General features: G+C 36.4%; 6 protein-coding genes across 16 annotated transcripts in view; 2 read left to right on the plus strand and 4 right to left on the minus strand.

The window, feature by feature from the left end:
- Nucleotides 1–3,454, minus strand: part of LOC116842071 (protein arginine N-methyltransferase 9-like) — a 4,081-nt gene extending 627 nt beyond the window's left edge. The window contains exons 1-6 of one of the 6 annotated variants that reach the window (XM_032810732.1): nt 3,402–3,454; nt 2,877–2,952; nt 1,883–2,063; nt 1,679–1,805; nt 1,151–1,552; nt 79–1,068 (exon numbers count right to left, since the gene is read on the minus strand). In XM_032810732.1, coding sequence (XP_032666623.1) covers nt 79–1,068; nt 1,151–1,552; nt 1,679–1,805; nt 1,883–2,063; nt 2,877–2,952; nt 3,402–3,439 — 1,814 coding nt within the window. In that variant the 5' untranslated portion in view covers nt 3,440–3,454. Of the gene's footprint in view, nt 1–78; nt 1,069–1,150; nt 1,553–1,678; nt 1,806–1,882; nt 2,064–2,230; nt 2,833–2,876; nt 3,075–3,401 lie in introns of those variants that run through there. The other 5 variants (XM_032810735.1, XM_032810731.1, XM_032810733.1 and 2 more) reach the window with 5 other exon arrangements.
- Nucleotides 3,455–4,685: 1,231 nt separating this feature from the next.
- LOC116842074 (tubulin alpha-1 chain-like) lies at nt 4,686–7,606 on the plus strand. Its single transcript, XM_032810742.1, has 3 exons — nt 4,686–4,853; nt 5,386–5,608; nt 6,393–7,606. The coding sequence occupies exons 1-3, from the start codon at nt 4,851–4,853 to the stop codon at nt 7,520–7,522; spliced, it is 1,356 nt and encodes a 451-aa protein (XP_032666633.1). The 5' UTR covers nt 4,686–4,850; the 3' UTR covers nt 7,523–7,606.
- Nucleotides 7,607–7,918: 312 nt separating this feature from the next.
- Nucleotides 7,919–12,126, minus strand: LOC116842073 (E3 ubiquitin-protein ligase RNF14-like). Of its 3 annotated transcripts, none has more exons than XM_032810740.1 (6): nt 11,303–11,375; nt 11,000–11,189; nt 10,048–10,905; nt 9,723–9,951; nt 9,439–9,611; nt 7,919–9,285 (listed from the first exon to the last, which is right to left on the minus strand). In XM_032810740.1, the coding sequence occupies exons 3-6, from the start codon at nt 10,897–10,899 to the stop codon at nt 9,016–9,018; spliced, it is 1,524 nt and encodes a 507-aa protein (XP_032666631.1). In that variant the 5' UTR covers nt 10,900–10,905; nt 11,000–11,189; nt 11,303–11,375; the 3' UTR covers nt 7,919–9,015. The 3 variants fall into 3 exon arrangements, with proteins under 3 accessions (XP_032666631.1, XP_032666630.1, XP_032666632.1); XM_032810739.1 differs by lacking the exon at nt 11,303–11,375 and adding an exon at nt 11,985–12,126 and having other exon boundaries at nt 9,016–9,285; XM_032810741.1 differs by having other exon boundaries at nt 9,016–9,285; nt 10,048–10,902.
- Nucleotides 12,070–18,696, plus strand: LOC116842076 (UDP-N-acetylglucosamine--dolichyl-phosphate N-acetylglucosaminephosphotransferase). Its single transcript, XM_032810747.1, has 7 exons — nt 12,070–12,266; nt 12,769–12,883; nt 13,121–13,566; nt 17,894–18,082; nt 18,164–18,234; nt 18,318–18,481; nt 18,552–18,696. The coding sequence occupies exons 1-7, from the start codon at nt 12,097–12,099 to the stop codon at nt 18,615–18,617; spliced, it is 1,221 nt and encodes a 406-aa protein (XP_032666638.1). The 5' UTR covers nt 12,070–12,096; the 3' UTR covers nt 18,618–18,696.
- LOC116842075 (beta-1,4-mannosyl-glycoprotein 4-beta-N-acetylglucosaminyltransferase) lies at nt 13,983–17,566 on the minus strand. 4 transcript variants are annotated; one of them, XM_032810743.1, is made up of 3 exons: nt 16,760–17,566; nt 15,936–16,208; nt 13,983–15,244 (listed from the first exon to the last, which is right to left on the minus strand). In XM_032810743.1, the coding sequence occupies exons 2-3, from the start codon at nt 16,092–16,094 to the stop codon at nt 14,117–14,119; spliced, it is 1,287 nt and encodes a 428-aa protein (XP_032666634.1). In that variant the 5' UTR covers nt 16,095–16,208; nt 16,760–17,566; the 3' UTR covers nt 13,983–14,116. The 4 variants fall into 4 exon arrangements, with proteins under 4 accessions (XP_032666634.1, XP_032666636.1, XP_032666637.1 ...); XM_032810745.1 differs by having other exon boundaries at nt 16,753–17,566; XM_032810746.1 differs by lacking the exon at nt 16,760–17,566 and adding an exon at nt 16,409–16,742.
- Nucleotides 18,697–18,758: 62 nt separating the features above from the next.
- Nucleotides 18,759–23,371, minus strand: LOC116842072 (mitochondrial import receptor subunit TOM70). Its single transcript, XM_032810737.1, has 8 exons — nt 23,132–23,371; nt 22,504–22,677; nt 21,313–21,520; nt 21,044–21,185; nt 20,601–20,952; nt 20,288–20,512; nt 19,956–20,188; nt 18,759–19,741 (listed from the first exon to the last, which is right to left on the minus strand). Exons 1-8 carry the CDS (start codon nt 23,369–23,371, stop codon nt 19,576–19,578), a joined length of 1,740 nt encoding a protein of 579 aa, XP_032666628.1. The 3' UTR covers nt 18,759–19,575.
- Nucleotides 23,372–24,475: the final 1,104 nt, after the last annotated feature.

Below are 24,475 nucleotides of genomic sequence, written 5' to 3' on the forward strand. Positions count from 1 at the left end.
TATATATATATATATATATAGAGTTACATATAAAGCGCATACAATATATATGGATGTGTAATATATAAACAATTTTACCTTAATATCTCATGACGACTATCTCGTAATTCACCTTTAATATCAAAGTTATGAACGAATATAGAATCTAGATGGCATGGAATCTCATCGTAGTTGGATATCGTACGTACTTTTTCCTGTAGTTTGTTATCTCGGGCTACTCGCTCAACCAAAGAACGAAGCGTTGGATTGTCAGTTTTGTAATATAAAAGCTCACTGTCTTTACATTCTTTCAAGATCGTTAAACCATAAATCGGAAAAGGCGAAATATCTAAAATATATTTTATATTTCTATTCTTATGAGATCTACCGATCTCGGTGAGCAGTTTCACATAATTAAAATCATTTAAAAAGACAATGACCTCTTTTGGTAGATGGTACAAGGATTTACAACCTGCCGCGTTAAGTTCCGCGTTGCCAATGCTACAAGAACATTTCAATTTACTCTTCAGAATCTCCGCTTTTATTGTTACGACATCACCTTCGTGACACGCGGTGTGTAACGTCGGAAAAACCGCGAGGTCCCAACAAGATTTGCCGTCAGAGGAATCCAACGTGATTTCCTCGTCGAGATGTAACTTAAACCAAGTGACAAGACCATCTATGATGCCATTGTATTTACATTTCGCTCGCAGCAACTGCTTTATTCCGTCCTTGTGGAATTTTCGCAGTTCTTGTAACTCGTTGAAATTCACATAGAAGAGCTTCTGCGGCTCTGTGATATATTTCATTTGAATTTTTTCCAGATTCTCCGCCTCGTAATATTCGTCGTCCGGCAATACGGACACATTGTTGAAATTCAAAAGACAAATCTCTTTTACTTTTTCAAAGATCACTGACGATCTGAATCTAATATATTCGCATTCGATGGCTGCTGTGTAAACCGTCGCGCCCATAGGTATTATCATACCATATAAATCTAAAATATTCATGTGTACGTTAATCAAAGACGGTACTACAAGCTCCCCGAATAAGCCGGCATCAAACGTTTCAGTCACTATTAATTGTACTCTAGAATTATACAGGCATATGTATATTCTTTGTCGATTAATGCATTATATTAATAAAATATTTGTATTTTGTTGCAACAAACCTTTCTGGAATGTCTGTAGGTACTTTAAGGTCGAACGATAGTTTTGGTATTAATTTTATATCCGATGCATTATTAGATTCAAATACTTCTTTTGCGATTCGCGTCATTATTTCGGAGCATTCGCACGCATAGATCTTTGTAGCTCCTGCATATTTGGCATACAGACTCAAGAGGCCTGTACCAGTCCCTACATCCAAAACTGTATTGTATCCTTGATGAATTCTTTTGCGTATGGCCTGCTCAAAGGCATTATTTCTGGACTTATCATTGAGCATTGTGAAGTGCCACCTATCTACTGCCATACTGAATGCATTTTGCAAGTTTCGTTCTGCTGGTAGAAAGTTAGGATCAACTTTCAAAGCTCTTCTTAAATATTCTATCGCCCTTATGGGATCGTTATTCCTTTAACAACATATGTGGTATTCTCTGAGTTTTTAGATTGCAAATGACACAGTTACAATTTAATGTGTGAATAATTGGGAGATTAGGATCAATATATCATGCCTTTCAAAATAGAAATTATTTTACCTCAGCAAGTGTGCTGCAAAATTGTTTAGCATACGTGGATTATTTGGATAAATATCTAAGGAATACTTATAACAACGTACAGCATCAGATAATCTATTATTCTCTGCTAACTCTATCCCCCATGTGCCTAAAAATTACAAATGTTTTTATGTAAGCAATATATTAAAAACAATATAAAAGACAATACAATATATTGTGTCTTACATAGTATATCTGTAAAAGTTTCTTCAATTTCTGATCTTTTTGCAGGACATAGTTCCGCAACAATAGTATAATATGCATAAGCCTTTCCAAAATTTCCATTTCTATCGTGTTCCTTGGCCTTTTGTAATGATCTCTCTGATATATCGTTTACTTCTGACTGCATTTTGCATTGATCAAGTTCCTGTGGGTTAAGTTACACTAATTTATTAAAATTATTCTATCTTAAAATTTGCAATGCTAATATTTGTCATTAAAATACGAATGCTATATCTCAGTCATAGCTAAAAATATTATTTTCTTTTTCACTTCAAATGTCTACTAATTATTATAGTATAAATTTAGTCTAACCTAATCTATCACTTTTTAACCTTCAAACTTTATTGCGGCAAAAATTTGATTTTCTTTAGGAAAAAAAAATAAGAAAACAAACGATTATTGCGGTTGACTTACACGCATTGTTGGAAAATACTGAGCGAAGCTTCTGATCGAAAAGCAAAATTATTGAAGATACCTCACGTGTAGTAGCAAGTTATCAAATCTTTCATAACGTATATCTTTAATGTTTATGTTTACAATATTACCTTTATTGAGATGAAAAAGTGTGAGATTTCTTACTTCGAATCTTCTAATGAAATTTTCTTAAACAATAATCGGTAATAACAACTGACTGGCGATTATATGAAGCACCTTTATGTCAAGTGGAAAACATCTAAGCATAAACACAAAGGTAAATTCCTCTTGCACGCTTTCATGCTAAAAGCAACCTTTCCATTTTTATTGCTCATCACATACCGAAAGAAGATAGAATAATACTTTCAGCACAGAAACGTGGAAAACAAATCTAATGATTTAATAAAAAAATTTGAAGATACGTTTGTCATCATACACGTTCAAGTTGGCGTGTCTTTTGTTATCGAAAAATTAAACGAATCGCTTTTTACAAGTTTCCTGCTAGTGTTCAGCCATATAAGTTGAAAATAATAGAGAGGCTCACCACTCCTTGAGTCGTGCTACTTGAAAATTGAAGACCTTGTAAAGGTCTAGTTTGACCACTTCCTCGCGTGCAATATCTATTGACGAATTCGATTGGAAGCACTAGTGTACCAATGCACACTAAGGTCGATTCACAGCTCATTCTTATATTTCAACTGTGTTTATAGAGTTTTATTTTACATTTAAAATCATCTTATATTTATTTTCAGATGCTGACAAATTGTTGCACTAGTTACGCAACATTCGAAGGCGAATTTAAAACAATTTTAAACATAAGAACTGACTGTTGGTCTGTTCTTTCCAGCTGCACTGCTGAACTGATGCAATAAGTTAGAGTGAGAAAACATATACTTGTCTCACTTTAACTTATTGCACCAGTTCAGTAGTGCAGTTGAAAAGAACAGACCATATGAAACGTCCTTAGTATGCACTGGTGCGCACTAGTGCTTCCTATAGAATTCGCCATATTTGATTGAAATTAGAGAGAAATCAATGTTGATTAAAGAGTACGCTATATTCAACTAACCGGCATGAATGTCGATATACGAATAAACGATTTTGCATATTTGTATTTGTTTCTCTGGCTATTTTCCCGTTAACTCAGAACATCAGTTATTGATCTCTTCACATAAACTTGATCTTATTTATCAATTGTATAATTTCTTAGTACGAAATTGTGAAAAGTGAATTATTTTACGATATTTGATCATGAATATTTTCGTCCAATCTAAAATCGTAAAAAGTAAACATTTTCATATATTTTCAAATTAAAATTTTCTATTTTTACGAACTCAGGAGAAGAGATTCATAATCGGCTTTTAGGTAAGCCGAATTATTGTTTCATCTGACTATTCTGCCATCGACAGGAAGGACTGAAAAACGCGCAAAATGTTTTGAGCAAAGCAGGGAATCAGATCATGAAACATTGAACGCCACATTCCAGACGTCAGAACATGGCGATGACGATGTGACGGTACTGAAGACAATTCGATCAAGCAAGGATAATTCAATCATCTCCTGACTCGGGCTCTTGGGGGTCAATCATAAATCTTTTCCGCTATTATGAACTCATGAAAAGTGAAAAGTCTAACCTTGAAAATATATGGAAACATTTACTTTTCCCATAACAGAACAAGTTACAGTAACATTACAATATACGTATTATAATTTCTATTATGAGTCCATTGTGATGTCACATTGTTTTGCTGCGGTGGTTTTCACGAGTTCACAATGGAGAATAGAAAATTTATGATCGCCTCCGAGTACTGCAAAATTTTTCACTTCATGATTTCATACTAGAAAAAAGAATTATATGATTGGATAAATAAAAAATCAAGTTCACGTGAAAAGATTTATGACTGACGCCCTAGATGTTCACGCGACGTCGTTGGATTCTGCCAAAAAAAGGAACGCCGGAGAAAACGATTCGGTCATGCCTCGAAAGACACAGCCCATATATGGTGCAATTGACACAATGCATGCCGCCGCAGCCCCGCGAAATGAATAATGTAGCGCAAGTTTCTCGCGCAATTCCAAGAGGATTCGTCGCGTGTCGCGCACTCGGCGACGACGTCCGTTCAGGTGCCTCAGGCTGGTCCTAAATCGTGCATTACGACGCTCAAAATGACGCTATTGTAAAATGGATTAATGCAATTGTGTCAACGATCCGGAACTACATCTGCCGCGTGGAGAAACTGCTCTCGCGAACGATGAGTGCTGCGGTCCAGCGTGGACCAATCGTGGCGCGACATGAGGTCATCGTGAACCTATCGGCGTGTCCTGGAGTCGTAGATTCCGGTCGGTATATAAATCCCCGCGCAGAGCTGCTCGCGCACTAGTCCCTCGTCGAACGGACGTGAACGTCGTATAGTTGTTTGCAAAAGCTCCATTGCTTGCTTTCGCCAACTATCGATCCCCGTGCGGTTTCAACCCTTTCTCTTTTTTGTAAGAAGTCAACGAACAATCATAATACAAAATGGTGAGAGTTCTTAAATTATTTTATTTATTTTCATCAGCATCGCGAGTTCTTCCGCGCGTGCGACACCGCCCATCGTCTTTGCTGGAGTGTCAGCCATTTTATAACGGCTAAATGCCGGCCGGGTTACGGCTTCTTCGAATTCAGACAGCTGCCGAATATCGCGGAAATTTACGTCGCGTTTGTCATTAATCTTATCTATCTTTTCCTAATACGCGCTTGTAATAATTATTAAAATTGTATAGATTTCATAACAATACACATATCGAGTATTTGAATATTCTGGAATATATAGATAGATACAGCAAGGCATTGACCTTTCTCAAAGATCTATTCTTGGAAATTTGCCATGTTTACTTTCTAATAATAATGCCAATTGTGTTCACTAATAATATTAATCACTTATTACTATACTTTATTATTTCTTAATTATTATATATAGCTAAATTATTAAATACTTCATTTGTTATAAAGTATTGTTATTACTTCATAATAAAAGTTAGGTATAATATTAATGTTTGTATGATTTTTGTAGCGTGAATGTATCTCAATTCATGTTGGACAAGCTGGAGTGCAAATTGGCAATGCCTGCTGGGAATTGTATTGCCTGGAGCATGGCATTCAGCCGGATGGTCAGATGCCATCTGACAAGAACATTGGAGGTGGAGATGACAGTTTCAACACTTTCTTCAGCGAAACTGGTGCTGGCAAGCATGTACCCAGGGCTGTCTTTATTGATTTGGAGCCCACTGTAGTCGGTATGTACAGTTTATCTCTAAATTAAATATATATCTTAATATATTATATTAATATATTAATATCTAGTATTATTATCTAATAAATCTCTATTAGTATTAGTATTATCTAATATATATTAATATCTAGTATCTAATATATTTAATTAATACATGACATATATAAGCTAAATATAAGAAATATTATAAATAGCAATTTTTTATAATATGATATTATAATATGTATTGCAAAAATTAATTAGTGTGTCCAGCGCTTTTAAAGCTTCTGTCTACTCATCTTGATTTATGGTATCAGGAGCACTGAAATGCATGTCCAAAATTCATGTAAAGTATATTGAAAGGAAAAGATATATCAAAAAAATAACAATCGATTAAACACACCTCTAAAAATACTCCGAATATTTTTTTATTCTAACAATCAATAAATAACCGTAAAATTAACATGACAAAATAATGAGGAAATATAGGTTAAAAAGGAAGGTTGCATGTCACGTTAATTTTACAATTATTCACTGATTGTTAAAGCAAAAAGGGAAATGTTCTGAGTATTTTTAGAAACACGCTTAATTGATTGCAAGTATCCTTTTTTGGATCTTTTTGTTTCGACATATTTTGTGAGAATTTTAGACATGCATTTCCTTGCCTCTGATGTCAAATCAAGAAAATGTCGCGATAAGTAGTCAGGAGTTTTAAAGACTCTTGACGCACTAATTAATTTAATATCAGCAGAATCTTTCCTTTTGTGACTGTTGCAAAAATGTAAATCATGAATTCTTATTATTTGTAGACGAGGTTCGCACTGGAACTTACCGCCAGCTCTTTCACCCGGAACAGCTGATCACTGGCAAGGAGGATGCTGCGAATAACTATGCTCGCGGTCATTACACGATCGGCAAAGAGATCGTAGATCTTGTGCTGGACCGTATTCGCAAGCTTGCGGACCAATGTACCGGTCTGCAGGGTTTCCTCATTTTCCACTCGTTCGGCGGCGGCACCGGCTCCGGTTTCACTTCTCTCTTAATGGAACGTCTGTCTGTAGACTACGGAAAGAAGTCGAAGCTTGAATTCGCCATTTATCCCGCGCCGCAGGTTTCTACGGCTGTGGTCGAACCGTATAACTCTATTCTGACGACGCACACCACTTTGGAACATTCTGATTGCGCGTTCATGGTTGACAACGAGGCGATCTACGACATCTGTCGTCGCAATTTGGATATTGAGCGGCCGACTTATACGAATCTGAACCGTTTAATCGGCCAGATCGTCTCCTCCATCACAGCATCCTTACGGTTCGATGGCGCACTGAACGTCGACCTCACCGAGTTTCAGACCAATCTGGTGCCCTATCCGCGCATCCACTTCCCTCTCGTCACTTATGCGCCTGTTATTTCAGCGGAGAAAGCATATCACGAGCAGCTCTCCGTCTCGGAGATCACTAATGCCTGCTTCGAGCCAGCTAATCAGATGGTCAAGTGCGATCCGCGTCATGGCAAGTACATGGCGTGCTGCATGTTATATCGCGGTGACGTTGTACCCAAGGATGTGAACGCGGCGATCGCCACCATTAAGACCAAGAGGACCATCCAATTCGTCGACTGGTGTCCCACCGGTTTCAAAGTCGGCATCAACTATCAGCCGCCAACCGTTGTGCCAGGCGGCGATCTCGCCAAGGTCCAACGCGCCGTCTGCATGTTGTCCAACACCACGGCCATTGCCGAGGCTTGGGCTCGTCTCGACCACAAATTCGATCTCATGTATGCCAAACGTGCGTTTGTCCATTGGTATGTCGGCGAGGGTATGGAAGAAGGAGAGTTCTCCGAGGCGCGCGAGGATCTCGCTGCACTCGAGAAAGACTACGAGGAGGTCGGAATGGATTCCGCGGAAGGCGAAGGCGAAGAGGGCGCTGAAGAATATTAAAGCTGACGATCTCTTGCGACTATCTTGAAAAGATATGAGATTCCTGTGTCTTGAAATAAATTACTGAATCATTTGCATCGCAAACTTGTCATTATTCGATACGTCACCCTATACTTCTAGACCACAAATGTGTAGTCTAATATAAATGTATTCGACTGTATCGATTACGCTTAATTCGATCATTTGCGGAATGGAACGCGGCACTAATCTAAAGTAATTACACATTTATTATATTAAATATTTTATAAACAACTTTAGCTTTACAAACTTGTATATTTCATAATATGTGAATTTTGATTATATACTCGTAACTTAAAATTCTCTATCAACAGTTGCACAAACAAGATATTGATTCTATGCGCAAACAAAGATGGTGTTAATGATCATAATATGCTATTGAAAAAATAATTTATATGTATTTCGCAATATCTTGCTTTTACACACACGCGCGCACACACAGTAGCAATTTCAAAGTAGCCAGACACAAGTCGTATATTCACGAAGATTTATAATATCAGAAATTGACTGAATTTATGTTTACTACATAAATTCAATTTTTCACACCTTAGAAAGTAAAAATTCCCCAAATTTTGACTTTAAAACAATTATATAAAACTATCTATAAAAAGTAAATTTGATATATATAATACAAATAATATAAATTATTCGATTTATATATAAAGTTACATTTCGAACTTGTCATAAATCAACATTGATCATAATACATTAATTATTACAACGATCTTTCATTCTTCGAATAGCTCGCAAGACAAGCTATACTTATCTACAGCAGAGCTCGGAATTGGTTGCCCATTTCGGCCGATTCTCAGGAGCTACGCCTTCTATCTTCCCCTTGCCGCGAGCGGGCCGCGAAAGTGACGGTCGAGCCTCCAAGCTTGAAGCCGTGACCGTCATTTTCGTGGTCCGCTCGCGGCAAAGGGAAGATAGAAGGCGTAGCTCTTGAGAATCGGCCGAAATGGGCAAGTAATTCCGAGCTCTGATCTACAGTGTTGTAATGTATCTAGATAAATTTATTTATTACAGTAGATATATTTATCTAATTACAGTAGATACATTTATTTAATTACAATATCTAGTTACTTTTTGTATATCTTTATCTGTAACTAGTTAGATTTTTCATTTCAGTAACTGTATCTATAATTTCATTTTATCTATCTGTATCTAAAGTGTTAAACTTAGATACACTTACAAGGTTAAATAAAATTAGTTACAGATACAGTTACTGAAATAAAAAATCTAATTAGTTACAGATAAAGATACATAAAAAGTAAATATTGTAATTAGATAAATGTATCTACTGTGATTAGATAAATATATCTACTGTAATTAAATAAATGTATCCAGATACATTACAATATTACTTATCTATAATAAACAGCAACTGTTTAAAAATTACTATATTCAACGAACTTTTGAAATATATGCTTCATAAATTTGAGAAACGCGCGAACGAATAAACTAACAAAATTAATTCAGTCATCTAACTCCAAGTCAAAATCTTCATCATAAATGTCTTCGTCGTCCGTGTAGTAGTCGTACTCCATATACTCGGCGTGGAGATCGAAATCATCGTCATCGTCTGGTTCATCGGGTATCACACCGCGGTACAACATTTCAAAACACTTGGATTCTGGATTACGAAAATGTAAGTAAGGTGCCTCGGGATTGAGCCGCATGCCGCATAACCAACAGAAATACGTGCCACAATGCGAACAGGTCATCTTATTACAGCCATCCGATTTCTAGAATAATTCATCGTGATATTTGTCGTAAATAATAGTAAAGAATGTGATCGAATTTACAACTATAACGAATCTACATTGTCTTAAAACAAAAAAGTAGGTTTAAAATTACCGTTAAAAGATCAGCTATTCTAGAAAAAACCAAATTCCTACCTCAATAGCGCTCTTGCAGTGAGGACAATTATGGCTGTTATTGTCGATCCAATTCTCAGACATAGTGTTCTCTATCAGAATCTCGAGCTGCCTCTTGCCATAACGCTGCTCCATTTCAGCCTTCTTCTCATTACTGGCTGACTGATATTCACTCACTAATCGTTGTTTCTCGGCTATCGATCAATCAATGTGATTAATACATAAGATCAATTTAATTTCTCCTTTAACATGAATGTTTTGTTGCGAAAAGTCATGATTTATGTTAGCAGAATCTAGCTGCATACCTGAACTGATTTTACAGGGTTCTACTCCATGATAAACCATCTTGCAACGAACACAGAACGCATACTGGCAAACGGGACATTTCGCCATTTGATCGTTGAGATCGCGAGTAACTGGATATTGACAGTGTCGTCGTGGACAATAAACAATATCCATCATAGTGTCTAGTGTAGCACTTAACAATATGGAATCATACTTTGAAAATAATTCTGAACTCACCAAATCTTTTATCTGTAAGAAGACCAACAAATATTTCACATTAGTTTGCTAACATCCTAATATCAATAATTAATAATCAGACACACAAGTTGTATGGAAAATGGTTACCTGGCCAGGTGTAGCCTCAAACTTGCATTTTTCCTCAGGGCAACAAATATTCTGTACATTTCCTTCTTTGATTCTCACCTCAAAGTAACCTCTAATGCAATCTTTACAGAAAGTGTGAGCGCAAGGCAAAAATTGAGTGCAATGCTCTCCTGATTTGTCAGTAAAGCAGATATTACAAGTGTAAAAGTTCTTTTTGAATTCTATCTGTTTCCGTTGCTCGTTGTAGTTGACCAAAACTTGAATAGGATTTCTGCCAACTGGACACTCTAAAATTGCTCTTTTGTCGATAGAATTAGTTTTCTTTGACACAGTGTTCTCTTTACTAACTTCGCTATTGCACTGTTTGTAAGATTCACCAGTTTCGTTGTTTGCTTGCGGAGTCTGCAGTTTTTCTAGTGTTTTCTTGTAAGATGTATACATGTAATCCATGTCCAAGTACTCTTTTATCTTTAAAAATTTGAGTGTTTCGTTCTGAAGGAACTCCACCCATGCGAATAAGATCTCTTGCTTGCTGCTCTCCCATAACAAATCTAGCTTTTTACATAACTTAGCTAATGCTGACAAGCGCAACCAAGAGGAACATAGTGTAAATATTGGTGCTGATGTAGTTGGGTAATCTTCTGGTAATGTAACGTGCAACGTTAAGGGTGGTAAATATGATATTTGCACTTTCTGCGCAGTGTCCACTTCGTGTCTCAGATCCTTGTATGTTAGATAATACATTGTTGGGAGATTCACGAATATCTTGAAAGTACAGTCGAATCGGCTGTTCTCCTCGTTATATGAGAACTCCTCCTTATTGTAGATACTCTCCAAAGCAGTGACCTCATCCTTTTGTTTCTCGTAGTCCATTGACTACTGCAAAGTGAAACTGACTGTAGTGTTTCTGTATACTATATAGCAACTGATATCGAAAGAACATCGAAATTTCATGATTACGTCGTTTACTTACCAAATTTGGAAGTTCGTTACACGTAAATTCGGGTAGTAATATTAATAAGTTCTTCAATTATACTCCTGAGTGTTCGTTAATTTGGTTATCGAAAGTGTCAAATGTGTCGGTGACAGTTCAAAGGGGTTATGCACTCGTCGACTTCTCGAACAATTTGAAGTTCGCTGGATTGCTTGCGGTTTCACTGTAGCTACAAAATGAGATCTGCTTAGTTCTACAAATCATCAAATATTCTAACGAGGTAAATAAAAGAAAAAAAAAGACGAAAATTATAACTTTCAGCAGTTGTATAAACATACGTACCATGCGCGTTCGCGTGTTCAGTTACTACTGGTACCATGACGCTGCGCATAGCACCTTCACGAAGCCGCACTTTCTGTGTTTATGATGTAACGAAAATCAACAGAATTGATTACGATAGATCATGTAATATTGCGGCAGATATTCTTAACCGAATAAAATACCTCAAGAAATTTTAGTTAAAAGATGTAAAAATTATATAAGAAAGAAGAAAACGAGGCGATGAAATAAAATCAAGCAGCAAGTGTCTACTCAAGTAGAATAGAGAGAAAAAAATTGTTAATTTAAAAATAATTTAACATGTAAAATAATTGTAACGAAATTTTCAAAGCGTACACTACAGAAGAAAGTTTTGTGTTTAAGATGATTTTTATTATCGAAATTTTGTCTAGGGAAGTTTGATTTATTCATAAAAAGCTGATATGTGCATAAAAAACTGTAAATATTATCAATTCTCTCTATTTATCTATTTCAACATATAACGTAGCTTCAGAAGCCTAAAAATATTATCAGTTATTTATCATGATTCTTATCGCAATCGATCTCGCAATTGATTTTCGATCAATCGGCGATCAACGGTCAACGGTCATGGCGGCGCTTATAACGAAATTAAACAGCATTCACCGGCGAATCGTCCATGTACCATGTTGCAATTGCATTGTCGGTATAATGAAGTTTGTCATACCTTGTTAAATATCGGCCTCTTTGTCGCAGTCATATTCGGTTCCAGTCAAACTTGTCGGAGCTGGTGAAATTGTTCGGTCAATTAAAATCGGTATTACGCGCGCAGTTTTAAGATGAGCACCGTAGACGAAACGTGGAGAATGTTATTTCCAATATGTATCAACATGGTAATGTCTGTGATCGCGTTTGGCTCGACCATGTATCTAATTCCCAGAGCAAAAGCCGTGTTCGTCAAAGCTAACCTCTATGGCATCGACATGAGTAAAAGGAGCAATGAAAAGGTGTAAGTAAGACGAGAAACATTTCAAGTAGACTTTCATGGTATTACAATATCAGACATGCACACACAATGGATGTGAGATAGAAACTTTAAATTACATTTATGAAGTAAATTGAATGAAAATTAAATTAAATATTAAATTTACATATATCATTAAAAAATGCAGTTTTTTTGTCATTGATGCAGCAACAAATTTACTCAAAGTTACACTCAGATTTTCATGTTGCATTTAACATGACATTTTGATTAAGTTTGGATAATTCTTTTCGTATTTCTTTTTTGTTTCTATTTTGTTATTTTATGTGATAAATATCTCATCGTAATCTGATCAGTCATCAGGAACTCAACATTACTGAATTTTCTAATTTAATATACTTAAAATTTACATACATTAGTCTATCAGAGATGCTACAATGCATTTAGTTATATCAAATTATACTTCTCTGTAAGTATAATTATCTCCATATACCAACGATGCATGTATACACCCAGTTAACTATTGCAGGCCAGAGGCAATGGGTGTTTTTACTGGATGCGCATTCCTTGTAACAATGTTTTTGTTCATCCCTATACCATTTACAGATTATATATTGAAGAATGAAAACTTCCCACATGACAAGGTATGATAGTTGTTTGTATGATATATATGGTTGCTTCTAGAATCTTGATGAAAATTGTAATTGCAGTTTAACTAATCTTCACTCTTTAATTCTGTAATTATAGTTTTAGTAAAAATCAGTTAAACTATGACAGGTATTGACAAATATTTATGGAAATGTTATATATTTAATTGAGGAGCAGAAAAAAGACACATGTAACATACAAACACAATATAATGCATAGACTTTTCTTTACAGTTTGTTGAATTCTTGGCAGCATTATTATCCATATGTTGCATGCTACTGTTGGGTTTTGCTGATGATGTTTTGGATCTTCGTTGGCGATATAAGTTACTTCTACCCACTGTAGCATCCTTGCCACTATTAATGGTTTATTATGTTAACTTCAATTCCACAATAATCATTGTACCAAAACCACTAAGACAATGGTTTGGCTTTTCATTGAATTTATGGATATTTTATTATGTATATATGGGAATGCTGGCAGTGTTTTGTACAAACGCTATAAACATATTAGCTGGGATAAACGGCCTGGAGGTTGGGCAGAGCTTAATAATTGCTACGAGTATTCTCATCTTCAACGTTATAGAATTATTTGGCAGTCAGTGGAAGGCACATCAGTTTTCAACGTACTTTATGCTGCCATACATAGCTACCTCTCTTGCATTGTTCAAATTCAACTGGTAAGTCATATCAGAAAGTATTTCTTACGTAATGTATATCTATGGTTGATAGTAGTGATCGCTATTTGCATCGCGATAATATAACGAATCCAAAAGCAAAAAGAATATCTCCAGACAAGGGAGATTTAACGCTTCTTCGTCGTGGAACTCTTGATTAATGACGTCAGAAATGAGAAAATCACGCCAAAAATTTTCGCAGATTATATAGATTGAAATAAAAAAATGTATCCATAAAACGACGTTTGATCTGCACGATTAATTGCAAGGGTCACTTTGTGAACATATATTAATGCATATATTAATGCATTTTGTAATATGTATTTTTAATTTTTAACATATATTTTCGTTTATTCTTCTGACGTCATAAATCAGGATGGTTACGATGATCAGAATATAAAAATTAGCGAGCTTACGAGTTATATGTATAAACCATTTAACATGTATATTTCGTCAACATAATATTTTATGTGTATAAATCCAGTATAATATTACATGGTGTACATAATGTATTGAGTATGAGTTAATATCACAGTCGGGTGTAACCAGTACGTCAGTAGTAATCTAGTTTAGCGTAGAAGTTCTCTACCAGCCAGTCGTACTTCCACGTGTTGTTAAGAATCGTTTCAGGCGCAAAGTAGGAATCCCTTGATTTGGAGACTCTCAGGAGATTGCTTTTACCGTCTAACCATAGTCCGCTACCTATTAGGTCCTCTACGAACGGCACGTCGACAGTCTTCTCTATATCTATTTCCTTGGACTGGATTTTACTGTGAAGACCGATAATAATATTAGCGGGCGCTTGGCATAGGTAGCAATACCAGCCGCCATAGTGATTCAGATCCCCTATGACTAATCCCAAAATATCTCTCTCGCTAGCGTCCCCGTCCAACTGTCGGCGCAGCACGACAGAGTTGGATTGATAGGCATTTCGCATCAGGCCGATTGTGTACGCGCCGAGCATTATCGTTGTCTTGAGCGGATGCTGCCAGAAAAAACCGTACACTGACCACCTTAATCTAAATCCTATAGGCTGAGGCCAACCGTCGTACATCTTGAGGAACATTAATGCCCTGGAATTCAGTATCTGCTCCGGCTCCGTCGTCACGTAGATATCGTCGTCCCTTAAGTTCTGCACCACAGCTCTGACTCGGTCCCAGACATATTTCGCCACTATCCTCGACGGCTTGCGTGACTTGGTCGTCACGTTAACGTACAAAATCTTCTTTTGCTGCCGCTGCAGCAGCCCTTTGGATAGTTTGTGACGGAAATTGTCCTCGGCGTTGTTGAAATCACAAATTACAAAAAGATCCACTACGTCGTAGAGTTCCTCCACTATTACCTCTGCGATCGCCGAATTGTATTCGCTTAGGCAGAAAGTATGAATAATATGTCTGGCTTCTTTGCGACGTTTCAGACTGATGTTCTGCTTCGACGCCATAATCGCCCTCCACACGACCTCTGGCTGTCCGCAGTCCAAGCCATGCCATCCTTGATTGCAAATACATTTTTCCAGACGCTCATTGCTTCTCATCTTACGCTGGTCTACCCCAAATTTCCAGCATATGGTATGATTGTATATCTCAAACAATTTAAAAGTCTTGACATCCTTCAGTACTACCTCTCCATTGATTGTCTGATAGATTGATTTTTTAGGATTGCCTTGATTTATTTGCAGTTCCTTTAATTAAAAAAAATAAACATTTTTATATGTAATTGATATTACTAAAAGAGTTAATATTAGAAGAGGATATTGAAAATAGACTATTTTTGGCCCATTGACGGAATCTTAACTAATTACTGGAAACTGTTGGAGCTTCTAGCAAAAGAAAATAACAAATTATTTGTCCACCAAATTCGGAGAATGTTACGAAAATCAGGATTTATTATTAATTGTTGAAATAGTTATATGAAATATTTTTTAAGTTTTATACCCTTGATATGTCTAAAATAAAATTGATTGCACATTTACGTTTTGAGAGGTAAATAGTAAATATAGAGAAGTTTATTTTTTAGTTCTCATACAATGTTTACGTGTTGTATATGCAGAATAATTCAAAAGAAAAACTATTTACATTTTACAAAAGAACTAAATTTTCTAGATTTACTACTTTTTTAACATATAAATGTGCAATTGACTTTGTTTCAGACATATTAAGAGTATAAAGCTTAAAAAACATTGTAGTGTGACTATTTCAACAAGCAATGATAAAAACGAATTTTCATAGCTTTTCCTGGACTTAGTAGACAAATAATTGTTATCTTTTGTTTCTGTAAGATCTCACAAGTTTCCAATGATCAGTCTAGGTTCCATTAATGAATAAAAAATGGTCTACTTTTAATATTCTCCTTTGTCTCTTTTGTCTGATTACCTGTGACGTCTCGAACTTGACAAAACTGACAGACGTACGAGTAGTTGACACTGTTAGTTCGGGTGGTGGAGTAGTGACCACATAGATCATAACAATGAGAACTTGCAGGACCAATAAGGTATACAGCAACGCTAGCTTTCCATCTAGACGGGCCTGCATGGCACTAATTCCTTAGCTCGAATTATTTAGTATTTCATTTTATGTCCCTGGAGAAATGGCTCTTGCTTACTGACGGTGACATTTTCGTTAACATTGCACTTCCGCAGGCGTCATCTGAGAACAGAATTGACAACAATTACATCATCATCCCTCTTATAACGCAATACATATTCACGATATTCCACTGTTAACTTAGAGCCGATATAAATCTTGAATTTATATTTTTATCCATAATCGATTTTCAAACTTGAACACACTTGACACACAGCACCCGCTACACTCGCGTGTTTCTCTTTAACGCGAAATTCGCTGACCTCATTTCTCTCGATGCATATATACATCGAGACATATCTCATATCCCGTTTCTCAGTAACGAGATCTCACTCATATGCTCTACGTATTTCTGTGCTTTCGCATCGAGTCGCAGTAATTTTCTCATTTCTAGTCACAAAGGTTATACACAGGTGCCACACTGATCCACCGCATTGCAGTAGAATCGTGCGACAGATAGTTCATCAATCGGATTCGCTGCTGTCAGCAAACGAGTTGAACCGGTTCGCGCGAGTTAAAAGTCCCGGCAGCTCCGCCCCGCACGGACGGACGCACGCGTGTCGTCGACACACCGACGATGTATATTATGTATTACGTAATAAAGTACCGCTCACAATGCAGTCCGGCGACTACGACGACAACGAGGGCGACGACAGTCTCGGTGACTCGTTGTGACGTTGCAGGTGCGGCGTTTGTGACGTCACCGCGGCGCCGCGACGTGCCATTTAACTCGCACTCGCAATGGTCACAATCGCTAATCCGGTCGTCGATTCGCCAGTGTAAAATTGCCGGCGAATTTCTTCTTTTAAGTATTTGTTTCTCTTCGAACACAGCTTTCTCCTTTCTGTAATCTTTTCTTTTTTATATCCAGCAACGGCGAGTTCAAATGGATCCTATGGCGACTACCCGATCGGCCGGTGATGCGCACGTTCTTCTAGTCACGCCTGATAGTCGTTGCCTGACACCCCGGCAAATCGGTCGAGGTGGGTCAGGGCGGTTCTCTGTCTCTCTGTTCTCGGTATATGCCGGCAGCAGCAGCAGCACACCACGACGACGTGAAAAACCACGCCCGAGTGCCGCACCACGCCAGCCAGCTAGCCAGCCGGAGCCGGCGGTGGTCCGTCCGTTTGTCGGCGAATTCTCGCCACAAGCGCGATCGCGACTATTCGCAAGGCGCACGCGTCTTAGAGCGGCGGCGGCGGCGGCATCTCATTAATTGTGCACTTCTATATGTACATATCTCGTCCCTTGTTGTGAAGCATGAGTAATCATTGACGCTGCCCCGATGAGTCAGAATCATTTTTACGATGGTAGGACGTCGCGAAATGCTGTTTACAACTAGTCACGATGATCCTCCATCTGTTGAATGGCTTTTGTAGCGAGATACAACCCCTGATAGTTGTATCTGCGCGCTTGTAGTCATCATGGTGGCTTGTGGCTCCTCGTTTGTAGTCTTGAAGCAATGGCGCGTCTTGAATTGGCTCCTTTAGGACGATGCGCCCTGTGCGTATCTCTTTATTTGTTCGCGTTCTGTACACCTGTTATGAAAAATAATTATAAATAGATTATCATTTTATAGAAATACATACAATTTATAATGGAAAGATTAAAATTGCATACAAATAGCGTGAAGATTATATATGTATTTTGTCGTATGATTAATTGCATTTATGATTATCGCACATTGAGAGTTATGTTAAGACAAGATTAACGATAATGTTAAAATTAATAATAACGTTTTGTTTAAGGTACCCATCGGAGGTTTTCGTGGGTGATACATTTTGCTATATATCGGGGATGACTTTTGCCGTCGTTGGTATTATAGGCCACTTTAGTAAAACTACTTTGCTTTTCTTCATTCCACAAATCATTAATTTTCTATACAGCGCGCCGCAACTTTTTCGTCTTATGCCGTGTCCTAGGCACAGATTACCAAAGTGAGTCTTGAAAAAATGGCTAATAGGCATCGTTAATTTCTATTAAAGAATTTGTTCACAGCATATATTCTTTTTTTGCAGATATAACAGAGAAACAGATTTATTGGAACCTAGTGTAACTATATTCCATAAATCAGAACTTAACGTGATTGGTAAGATAATTTACAAAAATGTAGCATGCATAATAGATAAGAGATCACTTATGTCTTTATAAGCTTGTATATCATTTTATTAGGAAGGCTATTAATATGGATACTGAAAACACTCAAATTGATAAAGTGGCAAGAAGATAGAAAAGGCATTGTAATTTGCAATAATTTAACTTTGATTAATTTTGTACTCATCAATATTGGTCCACTAAGAGAGCCAGTGCTCACATCAATTCTACTAATAATTCAGGTAAAATTTTGAATAAAATAAGTACATGATGTATACTACTTACAATATACTGATATGACTTGTCTTTCAGGTTGCTAGCAGTGCAATAGCATTTATCATTAGGTATCCTTTTGCTTCCATATTTTATGATGTTTGAATAAACGCAAGAATGTTTTTTTATAAAATGTGATGTATATAATGCTTGAAACATAGACATAAAAATTATATAAATGAGATTACTATTGTTATTATTGTTAGTAACTATTAGAAATAGAAAAGAGTTTATTGAAACATTTTATTACAATTTCAAATCGCAAATTTATTATAGTTATTGTACATATCATATGATCAATATGATCATAAAACCTCTATCTCCTCGTTGTAGAATTTTGTATTTGTATTTAAAACTTTGTGTTTTTTGTTAAATTATACATGATGCGCTATTTTGTGTGCCAAAGCATATTATAAATCACCAATATACCATAGTATATTATTTTCTATATAGAACAAAATAAATAAATGTGTAATTTTCTTATCTGCGCAAACAATCGCGCAAGAGATCGTGTATAACTTGTTTAAAAACTTGATTACTGTGTGATGTGTATGATGCCTTATGTACAGAATAATACAAAAGATAACTGCATGTTTATAGGCTATTACACATTGTTTTTAATATTATATAAAATATTCCATATATCGAGCAACAATATACTTTTAAGTATCAATAAACATTTCAGGTTTAAAAAATTTTTAAATTATAATCACAATTATAATCAAAATGTATACCAGATCTGCACATATAAAAACAGGACCTTGTTAAATAAGACAGTCTTTAAAACAATAATGTATAAATCTCATCGTTCAACAAATACTTTTAATCTACAAGACATCTGTGATAAACTAACTCATCATGTTACTATCCTTTCTTGTGTACTAGAGATCAAATGCAATTAGGAATAAAGTACTATCGTCCGCATACCTTATTAACAAGAAATAACACAGAATAAAGTATTTCCCTTAATTGGATACGTGAGCGTCATGTTGTGACATGCTAACAAAAAATGTAATTTTTCAGAGTTGATTAAAGTATTTTTTATTATTAATTTTTTTATACTTTAGGACACGTTCGGAACGTCTTTGATATCAAGCCCTAATTTATTTTTTAACGTAAGTTGTGTCTTTGTGGCGTCTCTCAAGCTGTACAGATGTGTAAGTTCCATGGACGTACGACACAATTCCAAAGCCTTATCGAACAATTTTATCGCTTCTTCTAAGTTGCCTCTGTAAAAAAAATATACATATGTGTATATATGTGTGAAAATAATTCATGTTGTATCCCGAGTGCGCACGCGAATGAACTGAGCGTTACAATATATTTATAAAGAATATGTTCAAGTATTTTCATATAAATTACGTGTACAACCATAGATCACTTCGAAGGATTTTAAGGTACGAGCTCAAATCGAATTATAAAAAGAAGTAATTGAAAATATACCTTTGCACTTCGATACTTCCTAGTGTTTCGTACCCAAGCTCGCATTTCTCATCTATTTTCAATGCTTTATGAATGTATTCCACGGCTTTATTGATTCCTGAGCTATTGTTACCGTGCCATTGCAATTGTAGCAAACCTCTATGCACGTATACATTTGCATTCTCCGGATCTATCTCTAACGCTTTAGCGAAGTATGCATCCGCCTTCTCGTAATCTTGACTTTCAGACATCATCTGTCAACAATTATTATAAATGTTAAAAATCGCTTACTATCAACGATAAATTTTTTCTTTATATATTATGTTATTGCATATTTGAAGCAATTGTACTACCTGTCCACACAACATATAACCTTCGGGACGATCTGGGTATTTTTCCAAAGCTTCCATAAAGTCTTTTTCAGCCTTTTGCAGTGCATTCATATCTCTATAGTAGATCGCATAACGATAATCTGCATAACATTTTTGCATATGACCAGGACCGAAGTTTGGGTTGTAACGAACTGCTTTCTCAAAATCGTGTTTAGCTTCATCCACTTGATTTAAGAGTAAGTGCACCTAAAAGCACAAAATAGAACAATATATTGCATCATATATGTGTACCAAAATACGTAATTGAGAGGTAAATATATTCTTTATGTGATACCTGTCCACTGTGGTGATAAATATCACTATAAGTTTCATCTTGCTTGATAGCTACTCCAAAACCATTTATAGCCATTTCTGGCATTTCAAGTTGCATGTATAAGGTTGCCTTCTTTATGAGCGCATTCAATATCACATTCTTAGGCGTGTCTACGTTGTTTATTATAAAATCCAAGTCTTTAAACACGTCAGAGTGTTTACCCAAGAGAAGATAAAACGTGGTTCGTAAAAGCATTATCTCCATTTTATACGGCAATGTGTCAAAATCTGGACTGGTAATAACATCCGTGCACAGTGATATTATATCGTCGTATTTCTCGTCTTTCATTGCTTGTAAGATGTTGTTATAAACCCTGGTAATTAAGTCATCATAAATATATTACAGTAACATTATCAAAAGTAAGATTATAGTCCTTTGAAATTGACTTTTCTGTTAATATTTACTTTGGGATATCTTCTGGTAATGGATTCTGAAGTCTAGAAAATACTGGATCATTGGGGAAAGATACCATATAAGTTTTGATGAAATGTTTGCTTGGCATTATAAACTTTTTGTTTTGCAAATTTTCGTGAACATGTTGTTTCCCTAAAAATAATTGTTATTTTGAGGCCTTAAAACATTTTCTTTTATTTTTCAATTTTTATCCTGAATTATCAAATAGTATTTTACTCAAATTTCACATTTCACTTAATGTTTATATGTGATTACTTACCAAGTTGTTTCAAAAGCTTATCTGCCAGTGTAAGAGATGTATGACTACTAAAGGCTTCATAGATACATGTGGCAGTGACATCTTCTAAAGCAGATTCCAGATCCCCCATTTGCTCCAAAGCACGCGCTCGACGTAACAAAGCTTTCACATACCTTGGTCTTAGCTCTATTGCTTTTGTACAGTCCATTTTTACGGAATCATATTTTCCCTGTGATACAAAATTACAGAATATAAAAAAACAATAATTTTAATATGATAAAATATTAATATTATCTATTAACTAGGGAACTGTTTAGTTTCACTAATGATTAGATGAATATTATATGCCCAGTTTTTCATTCTTTGGTTAATCTATAGTTTAGACTGTAAAGTTGTGGCACATAGAAAACTTAAGTAGTAAGACCAATTACGACTGACAATTTCTTCACTGTAATGAGAATAATCAGAAAATAATGATTGGTCAATTTTCACACTACTAAGTAGTCAGTTCAGCAGTGCAATTGAAAAGAACAGACCATATGTCTTACTAATTAAGTTTTCTATGTGCTATGGCCCAAAATCTAGATCACAATCAGGACTGGTAATAACATCTGTGCACAAAGATATTATATCGTCGTATTTTTCGTCTTTCATTGCTTGTAAGATATTTTTATAAACCCCGGTAATTAAGTCATCATAAATATATTACAGTAATATTACCAAAAATAACATTATAGTCTACTAACTGGAGAATGAAAAACCAGGTCATGATGGTATATTAATACGACTAGTTTGGTGAGTAAAAAAGTAGTCTTTTTGTATTTTATTGCAATTGTTACAATTAGATGTATAGAAAATGTTCCTAAAAGGATCAAATTTTAAATTTTGAGAAGTTACAAAAATTTTGATTATATGTTGTACTATATGTTGTACAGTAGGTGGAAAATTAGAGCTCTTTTGACGATCCTCTACTTGTTTTAATAGCTCCGTTTTTAATTTTTTGCATTTGAAAAAGATGTGACTTTATTAAAATTAATTTTAAAAGTTATATAAATATATTCAATTCCAACTCTCTCTCTCTCTCTCTCTCTCTCTCATTTGAAGCATACAACTTCCTAAATTCTCAGAAAACATCTTTTTCTAACAATCAAAGTTTCCTTGAGATATTTTACATTTCTTATGTTAACTGATCATTGTCATCATTTCTATTACCAATTGTTCATATGCAGCTGCCCTATTTTGATAAAAGGTTGCAGTTTCATCCACATATTTCACTGGACAAATTTCAATTGCCATGTTATATTGAGCTATGGCCTTATCATATTTTCCTATTTTGAAATATGTATTTCCTTCCTTCTTGTATTTCTGCGCCATTTCTAAAGGGGTCTAGAATAAAAAAGGTTGGATTAATTATGAAAATACTGTCTCCTATATTCATTAGTATATAATTTATACCAGTATGAACTAAATAATTTCAGAGAATTATTTCACTATGTAACAAAAACCCACTCATTGGAAACTTATTGCAAAATACAGCGTATCAGGAATCATCAACAATTGTTCACAGATACTTTTATAGTTACAAACCATTGCTTGCAGATATTGCATCACTGGAATTTTACATATCAACAATTATCAAGAGATAGAAAGGGGAAAACATTTATCGTTGTTATTACCTGCTTAAATTTTTTCGTTAATCAAAAATACCAATGAGTCCATTAATGATTTTTTTTTTCAAGAAAAGTTGATACTTTCAGATGAGTGGATTATCGTTTATTAATCATTAAACCGTAGACAAGGATTATTCTAGTGCGTTTAGTCAAGAACATGCGGTCTTAACCTCCGGCTGCTTGGGCGCGGAAGAAGGCACTTGGTTGCCGTCGACGTCGCCGTCGATGGAGATCTGCTTGTCGGTAGACGCTCCGTTCTCCTTGGGCTTGGGACGACGATCCGGCTTGGCGTTAGTCCGGACATTGTTCTTGTAGTACATGTAACCGAGGCCAAGGGCAACCGGCGCACCAACCACTAGGGCGAGTTGCCATTTGGCCACGCCGCCACCCGTTCCGTCCGCGACGGGCATTCGTTCTTTCGCCGGTTTCTAGTCGCCGATAAAACGTGACACGGTTACGCCGCGAATCAACACGACGGCGATGACGGCGACGATGCCGAGGATGACGGTGATGATGATTCGTCGTCGCTCACCGACACGTTTCTCTGCTGAGACTGCTGTGAAAGCGCGGAAAACACCAAGCCCAAGCGACGAACATGCGGACACGCGTACGTAGTCTCCTCGTTTCTTGCTACGAATACCGCGTATACGAACGAATATACCGTGCGTGCGATCACGACAATGCGTGCTCACTGGTGTTCGCCGAAACTTCGTCAGCACTTGCCACCAATCACATGCTGTGAAGATTACTAAGCGACTTATGTAATTTGCTGGAAAGCTACTTCTCGCGCACTCACGCCCTCTGAGGCTGTATTGAACTCGAAGTAAAGCCAGCGGCACACGATGCTTGTTTTCATGCTGGATTGCTTGCTGGATGGAAATACTCTGTTCTGATTGGTGCATTTCTGAAGACAAACCAATCAGAATAGAATGGCCGCGTTCAGTAGAACAAGTGATCAGTAAGCGCTCAGGGAGCTCTTGTATATGATTTGGCATATTCTTTTAGATCTCCAACTATACTCCAATCAGATGCAAGAGCTCACTGAGCGCTTACTGATCACTTGTTCTACTGAACGCGGCCAATATTTCCATCCAGCAAGCAATCCAGCACGAAAACAAGCATCGTGTGCCGCTGGCTTTATGGCTCCTGCACACAGGACGCGGTAATGTTTGCCGCGCGGCGAAAGTTCGCGCAACAGCCAATCAATATGCTGCTTTTCGTAATAACCTTCTAGCTTTTATGGAAAAACAACATATTGATTGGCTGTCGTGCGGACTTCCGCCGCGCGGCAAGATTACCGCATCCTGTGTGCAGGAGCTATTACTCTACTAATCGAGTAGGATTTCTGAACGCAGCCCTGTACTGCTGAAATAAGTTGGAGTGAGACAAACACATGTTTGTCTTATGACTCCTGCCCACAAGACGCGGCAATGCTTGCCGCGCGGCGGAATTTCGTGCGACAGCCAATCAATATGTTGCTTTTTCGTAAGAACTAGAAGGTTATTAAAGCAGCA

This window comes from Odontomachus brunneus, unplaced genomic scaffold (genome assembly GCF_010583005.1).
Source record: "Odontomachus brunneus isolate Ranch 3 - 2012 unplaced genomic scaffold, Obru_v1 Obru_scaffold_021, whole genome shotgun sequence".
NCBI classification, from domain to species: Eukaryota; Metazoa; Arthropoda; class Insecta; order Hymenoptera; family Formicidae; genus Odontomachus; species Odontomachus brunneus.